The sequence below is a fragment of the Crocodylus porosus genome, unplaced genomic scaffold (genome assembly GCF_001723895.1).
Source record: "Crocodylus porosus isolate Cpor-Errol unplaced genomic scaffold, CroPor_comp1, whole genome shotgun sequence".
NCBI lineage: Eukaryota > Metazoa > Chordata > Crocodylia > Crocodylidae > Crocodylus > Crocodylus porosus.
In genome coordinates this window covers 125,515,871-125,527,425 of record NW_017728943.1, presented here as the reverse complement: position 1 = coordinate 125,527,425, position 11,555 = coordinate 125,515,871, and the positions used below count along the sequence as shown (strand labels likewise).

General features: G+C 39.9%; 1 protein-coding gene across 1 annotated transcript in view; it reads right to left on the bottom strand.

The window, feature by feature from the left end:
• Positions 1-230: 230 nt before the first annotated feature.
• ADAT2 (adenosine deaminase, tRNA specific 2) overlaps positions 231-11,555 on the bottom strand; it is a 12,996-nt gene continuing 1,671 nt past the window's right edge. The window contains exons 3-6 of the mRNA XM_019550151.1: positions 4,059-4,209; positions 2,990-3,096; positions 1,643-1,715; positions 231-1,519 (exon numbers count right to left, since the gene is read on the bottom strand). Of these exons, the coding sequence (XP_019405696.1) occupies positions 1,479-1,519; positions 1,643-1,715; positions 2,990-3,096; positions 4,059-4,209 (372 nt within the window). The 3' untranslated portion in view covers positions 231-1,478. The remainder of the gene's footprint in view (positions 1,520-1,642; positions 1,716-2,989; positions 3,097-4,058; positions 4,210-11,555) is intronic.

Sequence of the window (11,555 nt, the reverse complement as noted above, 5' to 3'; positions counted from 1 at the left end):
CAATGGCAATAAATCAAGAATATAAACAAAAAGGAACAGTATTTTGGTATTCCTGGTTCAGAACTGTAAAATACATTACACTGAAAAAAAAATTCTCCTTCCCCCATTCAGTAAACTATAAACTAATAAGATTATATTAAGAAGGTAAATTCCAAGCTGATGGGGAAAACGATAGCAAATATAACCATGTATTTGATCTTTTATAACAAAAAAAAAATCACTTCAACATATTTTGTTCAAATAGATACAGTATTTAATTGTATATAACTTTTGCACCCAAGGAATTTTAATTGCTCTTTTGTAATTAAAAAAAAAATCTTAAGGTTTTTTTTTTTCCAAATTTCTGCAATTTTTCTCCAACCAATTAAATTGCAAGCTGGTTTTTTTACTTGATAAATATCCACTTAGGAACAATGCAATCAAGGATTCAATTTAGGTTTGCATTTTAATTCATTAGTGGAACAGTAAGGCCCTCTTCTGGATTACAAATTACAGCAATGCCAAGCAAAAGTAAATGCAAGTGACATTTTGCTAACCAATGTCCAAAAAGTTAGAATATCATGTATTTTGTTCTCTTTTTGTTACTCCTATTTTCCTTTCCTGGTTTTCATATCTCCAATTAAACATGCAGATGTCAGGATTTGGCAACTGAAAGTAAGTCCAATTTACTTATGGATTCTTAACCATCATTTTTTCCGTATGTTAATAATCAAGGAGTGAATATCAGAAAGGGACAGATTTTCATGCCAGCCTTCAATTCTTCACATATAAATCACTAGTATGAAACACTTGTATTAACTTATGCAAATCAGCATGTATATATACACATGAATTAAGTATTAAGACATATACAGTTTTTCATATACATCTTCCTGCCTAAACATGACTTTTCAGAGCTGTTTGATCTATAGGAGACAAAAAGAATACAATAATGAAGAACTCTTACACTGGTCTGGTATCAGTTTTCAAGGTTTGTTTGTCTGCCCTTTGGTACCCTCTTATAGTTCTTAATTAAGGTATACGGTGTTCAGTAAACGTCCAGTTGAATGTTTATAGGACTGTTTCCTTCTAAATGGCTTAAGTAAACTATTCTCTAAAAATACTTGCTATCTGTAACCATAGACAGGACCCTAATAGAATATTCCATCCACATGCTGTGCAGACAGGCCATTACTGTAGTAGATCTATATAAGATCCATGTGGTGCAAACCGTTCAGTCTGAACTATAACTTAAAACCTTCTCCCTGCCTGATAAAGGCAAATATTTTTCACAAAGACTAAGGTTGGTGATTTAGAAATCATATCACCTACTAGACACATAAAATGGAAGACACTGACAATATTCAAGTAGTAAAACGGGAGCAGATTTGAAGTTCATTAATGTTGCCATTCCCAAATGCTGCACTGAAGATGGTGAACAAATCTTTCCCCACAGGCCATTATTTTCTGTGCTTCAGTCTTCTGTTAGCAGAGGGCTTTTACTTACTGCATTCCTTTTTCCGTACTTTTGACTTTGGTGCTTCCAGAAAGAAAAAGGACAGGAAGAAAGAGGATATGAAATATTAATGCTGACAATGTCAGTGGCCACAATCTTTTTGAGAGATTATTAGGGTTAAAATGAGTGCATAAAAAGGAAACGTACCATTTGGATTTTCTTGTCTGTAGAAGGTTTTTAACATTTCCACTGCTTCTTCAGCTCGATAGCCAGCAATGCACTGTTAAAATTAGAATACTAGATTCATGAAAACAAGATGTCATGGACCTCACCATAATATTCAATGCGTAGATTAATTGCAAAGACCTGTATTGTCTCCTTTATTTACCTGAAGTATATCTCTAATTATCTGTGATCAGAACCCCTCATTACAAGGTGAAGATTTATCTGGTTTGATTTAAATTGGCATAAGGCTTAGTATGGCAATTCAGATTTGTTCACAATCTACAGAAATTATGTGGAAAACTCTTCTGCAAACTCCATCCCCTTTACTGCATACTAATTAGCGTGCTTCCAACTTACTCCAGGTAAATCATACTAACACCTGGGAATGCAAGACAGACTCACAGCTATTTGTCTAGTTGGCTCCTACCAAGAAGCTCTTCCCTATAATCCTGTTTTTTATTCCTAACAACAAAATTTCAGGCCTCAGTTGCCCTTCAAAAACAATATTCTTGCCCACAAAATGTGTACTGTAACTTCCCCTCCCCTGTGTGAATGAGAACAACCGGAAAAACAACAAAGTAGGATGTTTTCAATGACAGCACTAATTTCAGATCATCCACCCACATAAGAGGGTGCTGACTTGTATGTATTCATCCTACTGCAATTGAATGGGAGAAAAGAAGAAAACACTTGCAATAGAAATAGCCTTTTCCTTTATACACCTGAACATATAAGATAATTAAATACCCCTTGCCAGCTGAATGTCAGGAAAGCAATGCATCAAGAGAAGGCTGTGCAAAGCCCTCTCCGAGTCCTATTTCACAATAAGCTTTTTTTCTATCTCCCAGTTATGAGAGACAGGTAGTCAACTGGTAAGCAAAGGGCTTATGCTGGGTTGAACAGAACATGGCCTTGCTGATGAGAATTTTTTTACAGCCATACACCTTAAAAATCCTATTGCCAAAAGCAAACATCACCATTTTTAAACCATGGTTGGCAACCTTGGTGTGGCAGAGAGCCAGAAGGACCAAGTTTAGGCCCAAGGCGGATCAGTTGTAGGGTCTGGCCACTGCTGCCATTGCCACTTCTTCCTGCTGCCCAGCCATAGCATGGGTGCATCTCCTACCTGCCCAGTCATGGCACTGTGCAGGCAAAGTCCACTGGCACTAAATGCAACTTATGTCCCCCAGCTGCTTGGAAATCTGCTGAAGCGCCCACTCCCTCTCTCCACAAAAGGCCACAGGTTTGATCTAATGGCTCTGCGGGCCCTAGGTTGCTAATCTTGTTTGAAATATTAAATACGTGAAAGGAAATCTTTGGATAGCCTACCTGGAATGGTTCCCCAGTGCCTATTAAATCATCAGAGGAGATGTTCAAGACCGAGCCACAGCCTCCAAATCTCTCATTTTGACAACCGTATACAACCAGTGGAATTTATGCGACTGAGTTAAGGTATTAAGCAAAGAGAAAACATGTCTCGCAGAATGTCCTTACAGCACAAAGCATTCCATTTGGCTTCCTGAGGCTTGCCCTTTGAAGGAAGCAGCCTGTACTCCATTCCTTGATGCTGGGCTGGTTGTATTCTCAGCACCTCCTTTTTGGTAACATAACTGAAGAGCCATATCCAGCTTTCTGCAGAGCACAACACGGGCCAGCCTGATTAGAGCATCAGAAGGGACAGAGGAAGGAAATCCCAAAAAAGATGTGCATGAAGCCACATATTACTGGTTTGCTATATTTTCCATATCTCCCTTTTTTAAAATAGTGACACTATTGGCACTCCTTAGGTCAGGACACACTTTGGCCAAAGGAAATGCTTCAAAGATGCCCTCAAGAAGAATATTAAGTGTGGCACTGACATTACAAATAGGGAAAAAGTAGCACAGGATGGGGCTACATGGCAATGTCTTGTGAGAGACAGTTCATCTTACTTTGAGGAAAACTGTCCCACCCTGGAGGAAGAAAAACAACAGAGACAGAAGGAAAGGAAACAAGACCGGGAAATCAGTGGTTCGACCCTCCCTTTTACCACTATCTGTGGCATCTGCCAGAGACTGTGGCTCTAGGATTGGCTTTAGCCATTAATGGACTTATCTACTACTCTTTACTTGACCCATGGGAATGATCAGCCTCAACAATGAGGGACTGCCAATGATGACATAGCTGGATGCTGTGGACTGAGATTTATTTTTCCAACCCTGTCAAAGAACATCTTGGTCATATGGTCTTCAGTACAAAAGCATACTGCAGGTATGTTCTCTGAGCAGGCAAACTGGTCCCCTGTGCAGCTTTATTTGACAGCATCATCCTCTAATGTGTTGGCTCATAGCCAAATGATTTGCTTGAAAACAACATGCCACCATATGTTTTACCAACATGAATATGTCCCAAAGGATACTCATCATGCGTAGGGCAGTTGCACACATTATGCAAGGCTCTACAGTTACATACAACACTGTGTGTGCAAACACTTCATCGGGATCCTTATCGTGTTGATGACACCAATCTAGAACCTGATCAATTGCCACCATCTCTGCATGTCGAGTTGCCTGGGAGCATACACAGAGACAAAAGAAACATTTTTAAAAATGCCATAAATTGATCTGCAGTTGTTAAACTTCCTTACAACCAAGAGAACTGAGAATACCACACCACAAAAACCAATTCTCTTTTGTGCGAACATGAGTGCCTACACCTACTCTATGAAGGGTCCAATTCTTTTCACTTCCATCAGAGAAGCAATTTAATACTCCTTGGAAAGGGATCACTGCTTTGCCTGGTCAAGCTGGAAAACAGAGTTCATTATAAGAGTGCATTTGCAGTTTGGCATACCCTGAGCTGAAGAAGCAACATTCAGCCTCAAACTATAGTCACATGCAACTCACAATGCAGGCATGGGTTTGATCAGACTGCTTATTCTGTCTGCCCCTGGATAGAACAAGCAAAGTTCTAAAATCGGGAGTACACCTCTCTCTCAGATGGATGGCAGGTGTGGGTAGAGTAGTGATTCTCAATCAGGTGCCCTGGCACAGCTTTTTAAGGGTGCCATGCGGATATGCAGCCATGCAGACACACACACGATTCACAAGCTAAACCCAGAGATTTCAAAGAGGAATATAGACCGGCCAAACCGTTCTGGCTTTCTGTGGGCCTGACAAGTTCTTTGCAATATACAAATTGCTCTGCTGTTTTTCCATAGTCAAGAAATAAGTGAAAATTAAGAGCTGGCATATTTGCGGGGGGGGGTTGCATCTTGAATCTGACCGGGGGTGCCTAGAGTTGAAAAAAGTTGAGAACTGTTGTGAAAGGTAATGCTAATTGCACAGATCAGTGTGACTATGATTCCTCTTCGCAGCCAATAAAGGCTGAAGAATGGTTGGTGGAGTTAAGAAACAAATGCTAAGCCATCACAAGGATAGGAACAGCACAAAGAACCCAAGTGGAATAGAAAAAGCACCAGAGTTGCAGAGAAAAACAGCACTGCCATAAAGTAATGTCCTAACAATTCATCATAATGTCTACTACAGTTACTGAGATGTCACAATAAAAACAATCACAAAAAAATTGGGTCCATATTTGGATTATGTTTTGCAGCTCTATGATACCAGTGAATTACAAAATGGCAAACACAGTCAACATTTTTCTCTTTTTCTAAATCCCTGTCTAGAGATATGATGTGTTTGTGGCATAGACCTGAGACCTGGCACATCAGAGTGCAGATCCTAGCTGTGCCCATAGACCTCCTGTATGACCCATTTAAATCTCTCTGGGACTCTTTTCAATCTCTACCAAATAATGCACTCTACTAATCCTTCCCAGCAGACTAAAGCTCAAGGGACCATTAGGCATACAAGTATAGACAATTTTATCTTCCTCTTCACCAAGCATGGTCTGGACACACCTGACAACTGAACACTAATTAAAGGAACACCATCAGCTTAAACTGTGCCACAGTAATTAGGGATTTTGAAATACGCCTACTTGTGGAATGTTTATGCAGCATTAATGTGTGCATGTGAAAAAAACAACTTTCACGCTGGGTCATAAAGGTCCACGTATACTCTTCTATTAGCTCAATAAATGAAAATCACTATTTACTACCTGCATACTATTATTTGTTTAATACATATGTTTAAAAATACATGGACAGCAATAATGGGAAAGAATTCTCTTTGTAAGAGATCCAAAAAAACGTGGTGGAAAGAAATACATTATTTGAAGGTGATGTCATTAGCCTATAACTCAGGACTACTAATACAGCGCCCAATATTGCGCCAAGTGTTTTACAAATAAGAGATACCATCCCTCCCCTACAAAGGCTATATTCTAAATCTTAGACAAGAATTAACAAGTGAGAGCAACAGAGCTGAGATAAAATAAAACTGTATTACTGGTAATTTGAGAATAGGAACAATACTTCATTTTAATGATTACATACTGAACTTGCAAGATGCCCCAGGCAAAAGATGTATGCTGTAATGGCCGAACCAGGAGACAAGAGAGAGGATGAGCCTGCATGTGGTAACAGAGCACCTTTCTGGGAGAAAACATTTCAATGGAGCAGTATGACTGCCACACAGTTGAGGATGGCAATGCCAGAAAAAAAAGTCTAGTTGGAAACGGCCATATGTAATATCAGAGGGGGAACAGTAGAGTTGGTTTGAGGAAGGGCTGTGAATGATCAAGCAAGCTAAAGAGCTGCCAAAGGAAAGACAATGCTGGCAAAGTCATGAGAACCTACTGCCAGGTTTTTTAAAATGAGAATCTTGCAAAGATCTTTGTAGCAATATTGCCCAAGGCATACAAGTAATGACAAGCCTAACAGTCTTGAAGGGTTGAAGCTAGAGACATGCTCCTACTAAGCAACCAAAAAGATGTAGTAAGACATAACTCCCCCACTTCCCAATCTTTGCCAGGAGAAAACAGCCAAATATAAAACAATTTAGAGATAAACCTAGTAGAAGGAGACTATGTGTATATTGCTATTAGGCTGTGGAACAGAGGGGAAGTATACATGACAATGTTCCCAGCCTTTGGCCTTTAAATCCTGTCCCCACTGCCCAACTAAGTAGTGGGACAGTGATTGCAAAGCCCCAGAAGTTGGGAATCGGGGCCAGAGAAGCTATCAGAGAAATTCTTACCAGTAAAAGTGAACACCTGTAGCCAGACTCTTCTCTGTGGCAGGAGAGGACACAGTAGGAACAATGGGCTCAAACTGTAGCAGAGGAAATTTAAGTTGAAGATTAAGAACTGCCTCACTGTGAATGTGAATAAGCACTGGAAAAGGGAGGTCATGGAATCTCCATTCCTGGTAATTTTCATAAGCTGGTTGAACAGACACAGACACTTGGCTGGAACGATTTAATCAGCAATAACCCTGTCTAGAGCAGGGGGCTGAATTAGATTACCACAGGATGTTCTTTCCAGCCCTGCTTTCCTATGATTCTATACCTCATTGGATGAATAACCACTTCAGAAAGGATATTAGGAGCAAGTCCGCAACGAACAGATAAAAGGATTCATCAAACAGTTTTATGTTGGAGGCCAGAAAGTATAGGGGAAAAGCTGGAACTGCCAAAGGTTATTCAAACTTTTTAAAACTAGATTTTACAAAAGACATTAAAAGTTTCTTTAGACTTGTAAGTAAAAACAAAACAAGGAAAAATAAAGTGGGGCTGTTGTGCAGTGATCACAGGGCATAGATTAGGTAAAATTAAGGTATAGGTCCAAAACTATATGCTTTGTTTTAGTTTTCAGTATTAAGGAAGGAGGCAAAGGCAGGAAAGAGCTAATAGGAAAGGGGTATGGACATGGAAATCACAGCATCTAAAGTAGAAGTAAAACTCAAAAGAGCAGATACCATTCCACCAATTAGACATCTAAGTAGATGCAAGTGCCCAAATGCAATCCTAGTTCACTCTGCTCTAGTACCTGAAATGTTAATACCTATTTTTGGAATATACCGTCACTTTGGCCTCAAGATAAAATTACAAAAAAGCAACAACCAAGAGGTAAACGAGTATGCACCCACCTTCTGCATTAGCTGTTTTTCAAGAGCTTGTGCAGGGTGGAATAGGCACCTAATCTCACTTATGCACCTGATAGATAGGTGCATACAATCTGTTCACCCATCTTCAAGAAACATGAATTCAAACAAGAATGGATGCAGAGAAGGACAAATAGGATGATTTGGAGAAAAGAGTGTTTTGGTTAACCTAAAAATATATATACCAAAGGCTGAGAGGCAGTGCAGTTCTTTTCTATAAATACATTAGGCACTAAATATCAGGGAAGGAAAAGAACTGTTTAAACTAAGTGCCAACACTGGCACGAGAACAAAGGGCCATGAATAAGTTCAGGTAGGAAATCAGAAGGTTGGTGAGTGTCAGAGGAGTACGTTTCTTGAAAAGCCTCCCAATATGAGACAAGGGGACAAGAAACTTAAATGATTATATAATGGAAACTGACACATTTATGAAAGCAATTACATGCTATATTCGCTGCAATAGCCTTAATGACCCAGGAGGCTCCTTCCAGTTCAATGTTTTCCAATGCCAGAAAACGTCATGAAAATAAAAAGACCAAGGGAGAAACTGAAGGCATTTTGGTCTTTTCCTGCTTACCATATTTCCTGGTATGTGTTCATCTTCACTCTCACACTGTCAGACTGCTTGGTGTAATTAAAGAACAAAAGCCAAATATTCAAAAGCACAGTAAACCCAAAGTTCTCAATGACCTAAATGAGAGTGATGGGTACCCAGCACTTCCGAAAATCAATCCATGAAGATCTGAAGCTTGAGAGCTTAAACAAAAATGGCCTGAGTCAGAAAGATCCAAATCACTCACTGCTCCTGCTGAAGACAGTGGGAATGGTGATTCCTCAACACTTCTGAAAAATCAGGCCACTTGGAACAAGGAGCTTATCTTTACAGGCTTATGACTGAAAATTTGGCTTGAAGCTTTCTTGATACTTTCTGCAGTACTAAAGATGTTCAGTCTAATTTTTGTGATGATCACTTGCTGTGGTTACATTCTGTCTTCCAGTACCCAAACCATTTCAACTGGTGTCAGTATTCTTTGTTTACCTTTTAAATTAAAAAAATAGTAGTTCTTTATTTTGCTAAATACCTGGTGTGGTTTACTTAATACGACTGAATTTCAGTGACGTTTACAGGTCTGAAACTGAAACCTCTAATGTGTTCTAAACTTAATTTTCATGAATTAGAGACGGAAATCAAAACTGATACACAAAGTTTACGAATATCATCCAACAGATATAAAAGACATATTTACCATCTTTCTGGAATTAAAAACCAGCATGATCAATTTTGAAAGTAAAATTAAGGTTTAATTCTGCAATCAGATCTATCCTCACAGTCCCACCGTCTTCAGTGGGCCCCCTTTGGGTATAGAAGGTACCCATACAAATAAGGCTGCTGGACTGGGATCTACATTTTGAAAGCAGAAGGTTTAAAAGAAGTCTTGACTGCTGGCATAATTCTGGTAAACAGTACAACAGACCTTTTCTCATCTCTACACCCATGATGTGCATACAAAACCCAGTAATCTTAGTTACCTGTTTCCCAGAGATGTTTTCCCAAAAGACAGCAGGGGTCAGGCTTTGTAAAACAAGACCTGCTTTACTTTTGGAAAAACCCATGATGTATTATCAACTATCTTATAAAATATTATTGTAAATAATTCAACTACACTTATCAAAGCATGTCTTGCAAAGCAATAGCTTTGTGGTGTTATTTAATTGGTAAACTACTTCTATGTTTTGCCATCTATTTTCCAGTCATTAGTGTGAGCAAGGGTTTCCCGTATAATATAATGATGTGTAAGTATCCACATGTAAGTTTTAGTATCCTATCATTACAATCCATCATCTTTACCACAGCATATTGTAGTCTAAAGAAAATTGGGTATTACTTTAATTGCATACCAGAATTTAGTAAAACAAGCTGTACTTACTATACGTATTTGTATGTAGCTACACTGTATCTGTATGGATCTGCTTTCTTTTTTATTTTTAATGCCTATTGTTATCAATATTTTTACCTAGTAGAATTAACATAACTAACCAAGTACAATTCATTAAGATGTTTTCAGCAAAAACATTTTTGTTGGAAAATGCTAATTTGTTGAAACCAGTGCTTTATGGGAAAGTTCTCCCAGGTCCAAGAGGAGAATGCTAGAAAGGGGAAGGAAAGAGGTCCACAACAAACTAACAGACTATTAGCAATTCTGGGTGAATGGGTCTTGCTCTCTCTCACACCTGCAAATTGTGAACAAGTCCTACTTTACTTTTGGAAAAACCCATGGTATATTTGTTTGTACTAGAGGGCACAGGAAAAAGAAATCTCAAAAATGCTTTTGGGACATTTCCCCCCACGTCTATTAATACTGCATTTACTCATATACCACATGCAAAAATTAGCCATCCAGAATTGGGATGCATGTTTTTAGTGAGAGAGCTGGTTTCTATGCTGGAATGGAGATATGGGGACACTGTAATGGCTACCCCTGGGCCCATACAGCAAGGACGGAGTACAGCTCTCAGCAGGCATGTCTACACGAGACTTTTTTAGCCTAATAACACCATGAAGTAGTGCTAACAGCCTACTGGACAGTGTTTAAGCTAACACGCAGTAAGCATCATATAATAACCATGTGCCAGCATTACTGCACAGCCGCTCTAGTTACTGCACATTTAGTTAGTACTTTATTAAGCAAGTACTAAACTAAATGTTCAGTATCTAAGGCACATTAATGAACGTGTTGACATGCCCAGTGTCACTCAGCCTCTCTTTCCACCTCCAAAACTCAAGCTGTCACAAGCACTGCTAAACTGGCTTGAATTTTGGACCTGGAAGGAGAGGGCAAGCGATGCGTGCACCAGGGAACATTCAGCCAGGGTGAGCCTATGTTGTGGCAGGGAAGACTCTGGAGAATATCTTTTTTTCTTCATTCTGCCTTCTCAAACCAGGGTGTCTTTTCTAGGGTGGATAAGGGTGAGGGGGTTGGTATGCAAGAAAATACAGGCAAGTAGAAATTATTATATCAATTATTCATATAAAATTACCATCACTAACTAAATTAACAACAGCAGAAAGCAGAGTGGCATCTTGGACACTAACTCATTTGGACAGCAGCACCTTTCATAGGTGACAGCCTACTTTGCCATAATATCTGAAGAAGTAGATTGCTGCCTCTCTGACAGCACTCAAGATACAACCCTGCCCTGCCCTTCTGCTTTATTTCAGACAAACATAGCTAACTACTTTTCCATATGAACACCTGAGATCGAGATGTTAAAATCACCTTTTGTCTTAGGCCGGATCCAGGTTGCAGGGCTTCTTGCCCTGGAGATCCAAGAGAACATGGGGTGGCTCTGGAGCAAGTGGCAGCAGTGGTGCCGCTGGCAGCTCCAGCTCCCACTTAGTGCACACAGCAGCAGCTCTTGCTGCATGTCTATTATGGAGCTCGAGATTCTGGTGCTAGCATACGTTTCATGCTGCAGCTCTGGCTCCAGCAGACGGCATGTTGTGGCAGCAACAGAACCAGCAGCCAAGGAGCTGAGGCCATGGGTATGGCAGCAGACAAAGCAGCCAGAGGGCAACCAGGGCTGCGTCAGCTCTTTCTCCCCCACCTGCCACCAACTGTCATGTGCCCCAAGGCCCAAGCATCCCTAATTCTGCAGCAGATCATGCCTCCCTGTCCAAACCCCACAACTTACTGTTAGAAATGGAGTATTGTTAGAAATGGAGTATTGTTAGAAATGCACAGCTTGCATCTTGCACCTGATAAGAAAGAAACACTGCCAAGGACTTTTTTTTTCCTTGGCCAGCCTTGCCACAGTTTTTCTTAAATCGCAGACTCTCCCCCAGCCTCT